Source organism: Oryzias latipes, chromosome 15, assembly GCF_002234675.1.
Source record: "Oryzias latipes chromosome 15, ASM223467v1".
Classification (NCBI taxonomy): Eukaryota; Metazoa; Chordata; class Actinopteri; order Beloniformes; family Adrianichthyidae; genus Oryzias; species Oryzias latipes.
Window position 1 is genome coordinate 15,579,767 of NC_019873.2, and position 12,403 is coordinate 15,592,169.

Consider the following 12,403-nt stretch of genomic DNA (forward strand, 5'->3'; position numbering starts at 1 on the left):
TTTTCATAAAATATTGAGAAATTACTTGTTTAAACAAATTGCTAACTTGCAAGGATTTTTATTTTTGCATCAGGTCATTTGTTTTCCTCTCAAACTGAAATGTCATTCATTCATCTTCTAAACCCGTTTTGTCTGGGTCACGGGGCTGCTGGAGCCTATCCCGTCCACTCGTGGGCGAAGGCAGGGGGCATCCTGGACAGGTCGTCAGTCTGTCACACGAAAAACACATCCACACCTAGGAACAACATGAAGCATGTTTTTGGACGGTGGGAGGAAGCCGGAGTCCCTGGAGAAAACCCACACATGCACAGGGAGAACATGCAAAATCCTTTTTTCTTTCTTTTTTTTCAATTTCAGGCTTTTATTTTTAAACATATTCAGGAATTAATTATTCATTCTGTTTTATGTTTTGTTTACTGATTTTTTCTTTTAATTTTAAGACCAATTTTCAGTTTCAACTTATTAAAAATATAATATTGACGTCATTTTCCTTAAAACTAAAGCTTGTTCTTAATAGTATGGGATTTCTTTTATAACAAATACAAGGACAATTTTTTATTTTAAAAAAAATTTCAAACTGAAATGTATCCTTAATTCTTAAAAGGAAGATTGAACATTTAAGGAGCACGTTTCTTGTAAAGATTTACTTGAAGTCATTGTTACTGTTTTATTTTAAACCACATCATGAAATGCCAGATGTGCTCATATTCATATTTGTATCAAATTCCAAATTTGTTAAAAAATTCCCACTTGTTTCTTGGAAATAAATATTTTAGGTTGATCTGGTTGTGTATAAAGTTTGACGCATTAGATTAGATTTCTTGTTGTGGTTTTGTTTGGTAGCTTATTTTTCATTTAAACCGTTCAGCTTCAGAATATCAAGGTTTTAGAAAATTTTTGGAAAAATGCGACAATGCTGCCATCTAGTGTACAGAAGCATTTTTGTCATCGAGAATGAGATTAAAACACGAGTTCAGTTTACTTAGTTTAAAACCCTTGTGCTATCCTGGGCACTTTACCATTGGGAGTTGGGTCATGTAGACCCACTAGACAGTGCTCTGAACCTTTTTTCTTCAATTATTTGTGATCTTCACTGGTGTCCATAGATTACATGAAATCTTTCCACCTTTGTCATGGTAGGGAGAACACATTAATGTAAGGGTGGGGTCATCCAAGACGGCACAAGAGTTAAAGGGCCTCTATACCATTAAAATAAACTTTCTGAACAGTATTATGTTCATTCGAGTTTATCCTTGTTTGCAGCCATTTTCTAAGACTAAATTATAAACGATATTCTTGATTAAACAACCATGTGAAACTGCACCAACTGCAAATTTCTGGTGTAAACAATTTCAGAACATAATCCAAGTTGTGTTTAGTATAAACTACTAATCTTTAGGTTTGGTCTGTAAAAAGGTCCTTATAAAAAACTCCAATAAGAACTGCTCTTTTTTGCAATAAAAATGTTGAAAAGGTAACAAAAAACTCTAATACCAGAGAACTTTTATGAAAAGTGTATTTACATACAAGGTCATAAGAAGCAAGGAATAAACTTGACATTTATTCAAATACATTCTAAAACGTTATAAAATGAACTTACATACTTTATTTTAAAAACAGATAAAGAAAATGAAAGCCTAAAATTCTCCTTTTTTTTAAAAAAAACAAACAAAAATTTACATTTAAAGGCACATTCAGGTGGACTGTCCCAGCAGGAATCTAAGTGCTTCTCCAATGGGTTGCAGTTTTACATGTGTAGATCTTCTTCTGCCTTACATTAGACACATTAGAGAAAAGTGCCATTAGCACACTAAGCTTGAATAAAAGCAGCTTGAGGTTCGCTTGTTGCAATGATTCAGTCTATGAAGTGGAAATATCTGTCACAAGCGCCTGATGCTCCTCTTGCTGCGAGAGCTCCCTGGTAAAGAGGGGGTGGATTTGGAAGAAGAGACGCTGGATCGTGGTTGAACAGTCCTGCAAGGGGTCGAGCCGTGGAAAGTCTCTTGACAGCGGGTGCAGAAGTCATACTGACAGTCGGGTTTTGTGCACGTGGCCCGCTGCAATTCGGACAAATGCTTCGCTGGTGAGAAGCAAACCCTGCACCGCCGCAGAGACTCGTGGTGCTTCAGAGCGCCGGCAGCCTTGGAAAAGATAAACAGATTATTGCAACTTTTCTCGTCACCTTTTGTTCAGAAGCAAAGTGTATATAACTTCTGCTCACCTGCACATATTCATCATGGCGTGAGCGCTGAGTGTTAGGCATGCTGCACTTCTGAATATTAGCAGTAGTAGACCTGGTCATCCTGCAGCTTTGACCAGACAAAGAGACTGATGGCTTTGAGGTAGCTAGCTTCTGGATGCAGGATAGCACCACCCTAGACGTGCCAATGTCTCTCGTCAGACCACAAGGTTTGTGGCTCAAAGAGTTTGCAGACTCCTAAAAACCAAACAAAACATTTATTTCAATTGGATACAGTGAAGCTTGGGAATTATATGTTTCAGTATTTTTTTCTTTCTTACCCTGAGCGTTTGTTCAGCTTGCTGGCACCTGGTGTGAGCTGCAGCATCATCACAGATGATTTTCCTCCATGTCCTGCTCACCTTTTTACAGCTAAAAAAAAACAAAGAAATAGAACCAACATTTAGTTTAAAAAAAAAAAAAAGGTGAATGTAAAAACATGATATCTCAATACACATTCCAATATCAGATTAGAATGTGTGTGATCTGATAAGACAATCTATACATTGTGCAGCCGAATTTCCAGAATTTCTAGTTTCTTAACAATAGGTTAGTTTCTTTCTTGTAAGCCAAGTATTTGTCCTGAGAGGGAAGGATTTCCTTTACCTAATGAGATCCATGTCACCCAGAAGGGCCAGAATATTTGTTAGAATTATTTTCATATTCCTGGACAGCAGCGACACAAACACGTCGACGTGTTCTAAGCCCATCTGGCGCCCGATCACACGATCCAGAAGATAACCTTCCGCCATCTTTGGGATGATGCTCCAGTCATACCTAAAATAAAACACAAGAGAAAACATTTTATCTAATGAAGAATGTATTTTAAGTTCTTGACTTTTTTTTTAAGTCAGAAAAATAATCTTACATTTTATTCTTCTTATAACTCTTTGAAAGCTCCTGGCATACGGCTTCCTGGAACTTCAGAACAGGCAGGTTTGGGTCGTGGTGGTCACTAGATGGGGTGGAGGACAACGCTGTCCTTTTAAAATTATCTGCTGGAGAGGAAACCGCCAAAGACAAAGGACGGTTGCATTTATAATGCCCTTTACATTTAGAGGGTGATGGAACAGTCTTTTCTTGTTGTGTTGCTGTGGCTTTCCCCAGAACACACTGATCCTCTTCATCTCCATAAGATTCAATCTGACTGTTCTGCAACGACAGATAACCGCTGTCCTCAAAGCACTCATGATCCAGAACCCTGTCATGGTCCCTGCTGCTGCTGCTGTTCTCCTTGTTGTGGACTGCACTGGAGGAAAACGCAGCGGTCACTTCTGCGGGGTGCGGGGCTTTGAAGGGGCTTTGCTGTTTCAGGGCGGAAACTTTAAGCTGGAGCACCCTGCTGTCCGCTGCGTCCTCCATTCCGGTGTCTGTTGTAGACTCGTACTGAGGGCATTTCATGGTCCCCCTCCTAAGCTGGAGCATATAGACTAAAGTTTGTGGATTCCTGAGAAAGAGGAGACATAACGGGAGTTATGATTTATCCGTGAAAGAAGCAGATCGCTTCCGGTCAATGAAATAAACATTGCTATCGCTTAACATCAAAATCATAAACCTTTCATAACACATGGCAACATCTATATGAATGAATCTATACTAAATAGTCCATATAAAAACAATGAATAAATAATCATTTTAGCATGGAACCTCTGAAAACAAATACTAGATTTTGGCGCGATGCGGATTTGGCGGAAAGATGCATGTGGTGACGCCAAAATTTGCATGCATCACGTTTTAGCTCCTATACATCATCATAAATAGCCTCATTTAGGTTAAAATCAATTCTGCATACCCAGATATAAGTTGTTACTGCTGGCTTTTAAAAGACAACTCTGAATGAAATACAGAGAATTTATAACGGTGCCTGCCTATTGCTAGGACAACTGAGTTAGAAAATTCTTAGCAACTCATTTTCCTAATGTGATACTAGCAAAACCAAAGGCGGTTAACCTCGTTTAAATGCACGTTTCTGAGTTCCCTCGAAATAAAACTAAATGAATGCAAGCAGCAGTCAGCTGAGCTAAGACTGGCACTTGCTTGTATTCTCTTTCGGTTGAAAATACAAACATACCAATTGGAAAACATAGATTGTCCAAATTCTTACCTTCGGTCAGTTTTACGCTCCTTAACAGATCTAAACTCTCGATTCGTAGCCCTTGGGTGCTAAACTCTAGCAGCGCCGATATCAACTGCACTACTAAATTTAAAACCTGCGCAAGTGAAACGCCGCCAGTTTTGCAACCTCTTAGTTTAAATCAGTGCGCTAAAAACGTAGACCAATCAAGGAAGAGACACCGATTTCCTTTTAAAGCATCAACCAATGAGAGACGAGTTTGTATTTGGTGACGCAGCTCGTAGTCGACGTGGTGCTCCTGGTTTGTCACCCGTCTAGGAACAAAATTGAAAAGAGTGGCATCCATACCTTTATATATTCTTTCTTTTTTTAGTGTATTTCTTTGATAAATAATACACATGTGAATATCTCATGAGAACAAGCATTTTTATTTTAACCAAAGATATCAAACTAATGTCAACATTGCATCTTATATGTTGTACATTTATAAACCAAGCTTTGGCTCATCTGTGGTCTTAACAGACAAACTGCTATTTATTGTATTTATCTACTTAAATGTTAGTGAGAAGTCAAACAGAGTGTACCAAACATGCAAAACGTAATGTAATTTAGACTACTGTGTCTGCTTGCCTATTTTGCAAGTCACCCAAAATAAATAAATATATGGACTAGTCTCTGTTTCTGGCTCTCTATTTGGGCAAAAGATCTGCAAGGAAAGTCATTCACAGTTCACTCCCTTGCCTGGAATGCACCACCTTTATCTGTGTATTTTTCACTGAAACCTGACAAAGGAAGTGTGGGGGGTAGAGGAATGTTTTTCTAAATGTCTTGGCCTACAGCAAATCCAGGTGCAATGTAAGGGAGAGATAAGTACATGTTTGTTTAAATGCTAATTAAATGGTGATCCCCATAAGTATCTTAAGTTTCCAGTTTTCCTGTCAGAGGCAAGTGTACGCATTGGCCAATTCATTTGCAGCTTGGCTATCACATCATCTGGTTTAGATAGCAAACCCTGAAACATTTGATGTGTGTTAAACGTGTTTTTGTAGAACAGTTGTTGTTGAATATTTTCAAATATATTTACGTTGTTCTTATTGTGTTCATACATAGAACGACTATCCTTACAGGGTCGTATCAATTAGACAAAAATATTCTTTTTTTCTTTCTTTTTTACAGTGTTTCTGAGTGTTTGACATCATTGGGCTTCGATATGACAAGATCATAAAAAAAGTTTCTAAAAACCTAAACCTCAGTGAGTTTATTCCTTATATCCTAGGTGTCTATAATTGTTTTGAAATGAGGTCACCATACCTTTAACCAAATAAAAAAAAAACTTGTGTTAAGTCTATGAAGACTCTCATTCATCCTGTTTGATTCCATCATTGTAGTAGGTATAAGGGCTGTAATCTGGATTTAGTTTTTAAAGTTAGAAGACGTTTCACCTCTTATCCAAGAGGCTTTGTCAATTCTGAATTAGCTGGTAAAAGAGCTGGCATATATGTGCTCTTGGATAAGAGGTGAAACGTCTTCTAACTTTAAAAACTAAGTCCAGATGACAGCCCCTGAACCTACTACAATAACTTGTGTTAACTTAAACAGAGACTAAAAAAAAAAAAAAAAAGAAAAAGGGGGAAAAACGTTCGGCTTTTCTTCTTTTTATTTTATTTTTTAAATTTAATTTTACGTGTCTCTCTTCAGTCATGAAAGTGGTGGTGATCACCAACAACTTGTTTTGGTCAAGCGCCCCCTGGCCCTCTAAAAAGGTTGTGCGTGCAATGTGACTCCACAAGGTGGCAGCAGAGCATCTTTTCAAACACAATTTAGTGTAAAATTGAGCGAAGAAGAAGAATTCAAGATGGCTGCGCCCGTGATGTGAAACGATGGTTTTGTAAAACAGCTATTTGGGGGGTTTGTTAAATATTATATCTGGGAAAATATATATCTAACAGACTAAAACTCGTTTTTTCGTGATGTGGACAACGGTGAAACGAACGAAAGTTTTTGTTTGAATATTCTCTTTGACTTTGTAAAAAAAAGTTCTCTTGGCTTGTCGCAGTACTCTATTTAAATATGTCAAATTTTCAACTAAATCATCATGTAGCTGGATTCACTATAGGAGTGTTAAGTTTAACCTTCATCACCGTGGTTGAATTTTTTTCTTCTTCAATTCAGTTTGTTGTTGATCAGGCATAATTCCAAGGGTTTGTATTGTATGTTTTGGTTCTTAAATCACACAATATCCTCCAGATTTTTCCACTACACAAAAACTTCAAGCATTTAAAAAAAAAGAAAAGTGTATTAAAATATTACCTCAAATAAAAGTTTTTTTTTTTTAATGAGGGGCGTCTAAAACACGGTCAGGTTTGCCTTCTTTTCCGGTTCATTTATGAAACTAATGGTTCACAAAAGATTTTTGAGGCTTCTGTCAAAAGGAAGGGAATGTATTTGGTACTGCCAAAAACCAAAACTTTTCATCAGCCAACCTGTCACCCTCACGTTTGGCAGGACCGTGAGGTCTTTTCATGTTGCTTCTCCTCTCATGATGAAGCTGCTGTCAGTCGAGGAGATTTTTGCCAGGAAATCTTTGCATCAGCACCTGACGAAGGTGCAGCTGGAGTACAAAGAGTGCTTACAAGCCATCAGCAGCATCACGATGGAGGATCAGTGCAGTGAAGAGGAACTAAGGGCCAAAAGGACAAAGATATCACTGCTGGCTCCTCTGATCCAGAGCATAAGGGAGCTGGACAAAAAGCATGAGGAGATGGCTGAGACTGAGATGCTTCTGAAAGGTGAGACAACTATGTTCATGAAGAACTAAAGACAAAAGAAATAAAAAAAAGACTTCATTCATCCTGTTTACTGCAGAATTTACTAGCAAACAACATTTTTGTATTTGCCCACTATATGGAATGACTTATAAGTTGCAAAACAGTAATACGATAAATATAACTGACAGTTGAACAAATTATATAAAAACAGGCTTTCCCAAGAGAATTGAAATCCCCACATCTAATACTCCTTGTTTAATCTCTTTAAAGAGGAAGATCAAGCCTTGAGGGAACTGGCAGAACTGGAGAAAGAAGGCTGTCTGCAAGATATTCAGCAACTAAGAGCCAAGGTCAGACTTCAAATCCAGAAACGTGTCAGAGAGGGAAATCTTGCTTGGCATTATTAACCAGTTCTGCCCTGTACAAACTGACATTTGTGAAATTGTGGTATTTCTTTATTACATTGTGTCAACATTCTTCCCAAACCAGATCCTGGAATTGTTGATCCCAGAGGAGAGGGTTGAATTGAGTGACCTGGTCCTGGAGGTTACAGCTGGTGTTGGTGGTCAGGAGGCCATGCTGTTCACCGCTGAGGTCTGCTGGAACTTTCAGGATAAAGGATACATTTGTGCTGTTTGTTCTTACACACTCTTGTGTTTCGAGTTACATGCTGCCGGTTTTGTCTGCTCTCCTCTGCAGGTGTTTGAGATGTATCAGGGTTTCGCTCAGTACCACGGCTGGTCCTTTGACATCCTGGAGCATATGACCAGTGATTTAGGTTAGTACTTTGGTCTGTTACAGAATAAAACTTTCTTTCACACTTTGATTAGAAAAGAACTGCAAAAGTAGGTCAATGTTTTGTTTATTTCAAACAGTAAATACAATCTGTCTGGATGCATGTGTATATATGTACAGGCCTAAAACGTAGAAGAAAAGGAAAATTATTTACCATCTTTCTAAAATTTTAATAACTCGTGTCCTCACTTCTTTGTAATTTTTTTTTTATGTTTATAGTTTTTTTTATTTAATTTATTATCTGCACGGCTTTACTGAACAGAAAATGTGAAAACCATCTTTGGTTTTCTCTCCTCATCATTTTAGAATAAATTTTTTTCATCTGGTTGTGGTAATTCTGAGAAAGGATGCATTAGAATGACTTTGTTCCCAAGTACACAGATTTTAAACCGTGACAATCGCCTCACTGAAATAGAATCTGTAGTACTTATGACTTTTCTTATAGGGATCCATTTTTGATTTATTCCATTGATTTTACAATTTATAGCGAAAGACAAATCCATGATTTGGGACATTTTTCAATTCTTGGGAGCAAAAAATAGGGGAAGAATCAGATAAAAAATATGAATAATTTATTAAAATGTTAAAATTTTATATTCGTAGTCTAAAGACAGTCAGTGTTTTAGTTGGCGTCTCTAATGCTTTCTACTTTAACCTGGCAAAGACGCTTTCCACCTTTGTTACTTTCTTCAGCTTTGCAACAACCAATAATGAACACAAGAGGGAGCCTTTGCTTTTTCATTGCACATAGCCATTTCACCTAGTATACCTCCTTACATTTTAAAGAACAGTTTATTACTAAATTATAGATGTCTGCTAAATGCCATGAGCAAGTCATGGAGCATTTTAGGATGCAACTCATTGTTGACATTAATGCTAAAGAGGGACAAGATCAGACACCACTTTCTGAGTTTTAGCCGTCATGGCTATCCTCTGGGCTACAGGTGGACTGCGTCATGCCTCTGCCAGCATCAGTGGGCCTCAGAGCTACAAGAAGATGAAGTTTGAGGCTGGAGTCCACCGAGTTCAGAGAGTTCCCAAGACTGAAAAGCAGGGCCGGATGCACACAAGTACAATGACTGTAGCTGTGTTACCCCAACCCACTGAGGTACAGATGGACATACTGATGGATGTTGCAAAAGTATTTAAAATAAAATAATAAAAAAGGAATTTGTAAAATAAAAAAACATTTGTTCTAATTTTGGAAACCAATTTAACCAAATGTGTTTCTTTTGATGCCACCTCTTTTTATTTTTTGCCTTGAAGACACGTCCAACAGAAGAAGCATTCTTCTGCTGCTCAGCTGCTTTTTATCTTGTGTGCTGTTTTTTTTTTAGATCTCTTTCACAATAAACCAGAAAGACTTGAGGATAGACACAAAGAGAGCAAGTGGAGCCGGAGGTCAACACGTCAACACAACAGACAGCGCAGTCAGGATAGTCCATCTTCCAACAGGTAAAAGCTGGAAAGATCATTCCAGGGCGAGAACATTTCAGGCTTCTTCATAATTCAGTTTTAGTCTTTCTACCATATTCAGATAAAACAACTTTTGTGGTTTTGACTAAAAATATATTACATGACAAAAAGAGAAAAAAACTGGTTATATAATGTGTTTAGTGGCACTGAAGTGTCTTTACCACCATCAAATGCTGCTTTATGGTTCTGATTCAGATCAAGAATTTTATAAATTCAATTGCAATATGAATCGGATTTTTTTAACTCCTCTACTTCTGCACTTTCTTCCTCCCACACAACCTGTCTGGTTCTGTTCAGATGACTATATTTAAGGAGGACCTTTCTTTCCCACACATTTATGTATGTGGAGTGTTTTAAGGCGACCTTGATGTGGAGTTGGCTCCATAGACAGAATTATAGAGGAACACATTAATACTTACACCCCAGCTGACATTAATGTAAAGACAAAAAAATACAAAGTCAATAGAGCTGAACAATACACCTAAAGTAAGTTACTAATTCCATACTATGACCTATTTTTGCGGTTTAAATCAAAAATAATTCTAGCAAAACTGTAAAGACTGTGGTAAAACAAAAATTTGAAGAGTCTTAGACAACTTTGAAAGATGTACAGTGTGGGTGGTTGCAGTTATACAAAAAAGCAAAACAAGTTCTTGGAAAGCCTTAAGGCCACACAGAATTAATTAAAGTCAGTCTGTAAATGAAGCACAAAAAATGTTTCCTGAGCAACAGAAGCTGACTTCTCTGTTAAACTCATGTACTGATCTCTGACTCATCCAAAATGTATCTCTAAATGTAATTTCTCCTCCATTGCAAGTGTCACCATGCTTTTTATTACTATATAAAATTTATCTTCATTATTTACAATCATAACCGTCTAAATCATTGTCAAAAGGAAATGTTTGGTCAGACTAATAGACAGACTTCCCCACTTAATCATATTAACACACCTGACTTATTTCACACACAATTAAAGTCCTCTGCCCCGAGAAGTACATCAACACACCTGTCAGGTAAACCTAAACAAAAAATAAACAAGTAACACTTTAAATGTCTCCATCTTTCTAGACTCATTCATATTTTTATAGTCTCAAATCTGTACATGATCACAAGATGGGTAGATTTGGTACTTGTTTGTTGCTACAATACCATCGTTGTAAATTAACATTGCTGTTATTGTAAATTAACGTTAACATAACTTTTTCTGTGTTTTGTAGGTGTGGTTGCAGAGTGTCAGCAGGAGAGATCGCAGCTTAAGAACAGAGAAAAAGCGATGAAAGCTCTGAGAGCAAAGCTGTACAGCATGAAGCTGGAGGAGGAGACTAGTAAGCGCTATAACCAGCGCAAAATTCAGGTGAGATTACAGTTAGGGACTCAGAAGAATACTGATCAACTAAAGAGTTTTCAGTGTATTTAAGTGTTTGTTTTCATTGCCAAAAAAAGAGGATTAGACACCATTAAACACCTATTTTTTCTGTCCTTCTCCAGGTTGGTACCAAAGGGAGATCTGAGAAGATCCGGACTTACAACTTTCAACAAGACCGCATAACGGACCACAGAATCTCTATCACAGTACATGATGTTAAAAGTTTCCTGCTGGGGGAGGATTTGCTAGAGGACATGAACTCATTGCTGCAGGAACTCTCCAACCAGGAAGCACTAATGGAGCTGCTTGAAGAGAGCAGCCAGGAAGAGCAATGAAAGATGGAAATTTCACATTTTCACGCTTAGGCAGTTCCAACAATGTCAGTCATTGTGTTTTTCTGGTTAAAAAAAAAGCCAAATATTCTGAAGAATGCAACTTCATGTAATTTAAAAAAATGCAATGAAAAGAAAATGGAATTCAATTTCATTTGGTGAAACTTAAAAAATACATACTTGAGGCCTGACATTTTCTGGTCCTAATGATCTCAGTGAAACTGACTACTATAGAAAATCACTTCCCCATTCATTTCTAAACCAAAGGGTTGCTTTGTTTTCTGAGTTCATATTGCAACTCATTTTATCCAACATGAAAACAAATGAACAAAAATCCAAGGTCTTTTCTGTGTTCTTGTCTTGATCCCTGACTGTCACAAACCTTTTTTTAATGTAATTTGACTAAACCTGTATCATACCAAGATTTCTTGTATTGTGGAATTTGCTTTGTTATAGGGCATTTGAAAATGAATGATTTACAGAAAAGGAGACAGACTGTAAAATTTGCTCTTTAGCTTATCCTTATTGTTGGACCAGTAGCAACAAAACCTACCCACATTGCAGAAATGTTATGACAAAAAATTAAAAGAAATAAAGTTTAAAAATAAAATGAAAGATTTCATGTTATTTTTTACAAGACATTTATAATTTTACATTATTTTCATAAAACATAAAGTTGATAAACTATATAAATCTAGTTTTATAGTCTTACTTACAAATTTTAGTCACTTTTCTAAGAAGACGGGTGTTGGTTCACATAAATGTTACAAATTCAAAGCCCTTGCATCTAATTTGAAAGGGACAGAAATAATATTAGGTAAAAAATGTCTGAAAATAAAAGCTTTATAGATTAGGTGTTTGACTCAAATATTAGAGAGTGGGTTTATATTTGTATATTTATTAAAAATAATCTAGTGTTTTGCACTGCATTAGACTTAAACATTACAAAAGATGAACCTCTTGATGCCTATTGATAAGTAATATGCATCAATGCATTTCATCTCCAAAATGACTTTAATTTAGCATTTCCTTTAAAGCAAGTCACATTTTTAAAGCAATTTTATATTATTTTCATTTTTCTACATTTTAGTTTTAAACCAAGCAGCAAAAGATGAAGAAATTCAAAAACAACAAACTGCTCAGTGCAAAAGAAAATCTTCAAAAAGTACAATGGAAAAGTGACAAAATAATTTAAGCCTTAATCTTTATTTCTTATCCAGAAAGAAGAGCCAAGAAAAAAAACTAATAATAGTGACACAAATTACTTCAAAAGACTGTTTTAAAAAGACAAAAAAAAAAACATTAATAAAAATGGGCAAAAATATAGATATTGCAGAAAAAGTTAGCTAATTA

At 36.5% G+C, this 12,403-nt stretch overlaps 2 protein-coding genes across 2 annotated transcripts; one reads left to right on the forward strand and one right to left on the reverse strand.

Annotated features, from left to right (window-relative positions):
• Positions 1-1,499: 1,499 nt before the first annotated feature.
• fbxo5 (F-box protein 5) lies at positions 1,500-4,503 on the reverse strand. The gene is made up of 6 exons (XM_004077035.4): positions 4,344-4,503; positions 3,108-3,686; positions 2,846-3,016; positions 2,521-2,611; positions 2,222-2,437; positions 1,500-2,141 (listed from the first exon to the last, which is right to left on the reverse strand). Exons 2-6 carry the CDS (start codon positions 3,662-3,664, stop codon positions 1,881-1,883), a joined length of 1,296 nt encoding a protein of 431 aa, XP_004077083.1. The 5' UTR covers positions 3,665-3,686; positions 4,344-4,503; the 3' UTR covers positions 1,500-1,880.
• A 1,627-nt stretch (positions 4,504-6,130) lies between these two features.
• Positions 6,131-11,660, forward strand: mtrf1l (mitochondrial translational release factor 1 like). The gene is made up of 8 exons (XM_011484272.3): positions 6,131-7,102; positions 7,352-7,431; positions 7,571-7,675; positions 7,781-7,859; positions 8,821-8,984; positions 9,214-9,331; positions 10,570-10,706; positions 10,841-11,660. The coding sequence occupies exons 1-8, from the start codon at positions 6,700-6,702 to the stop codon at positions 11,051-11,053; spliced, it is 1,299 nt and encodes a 432-aa protein (XP_011482574.1). The 5' UTR covers positions 6,131-6,699; the 3' UTR covers positions 11,054-11,660.
• Positions 11,661-12,403: the final 743 nt, after the last annotated feature.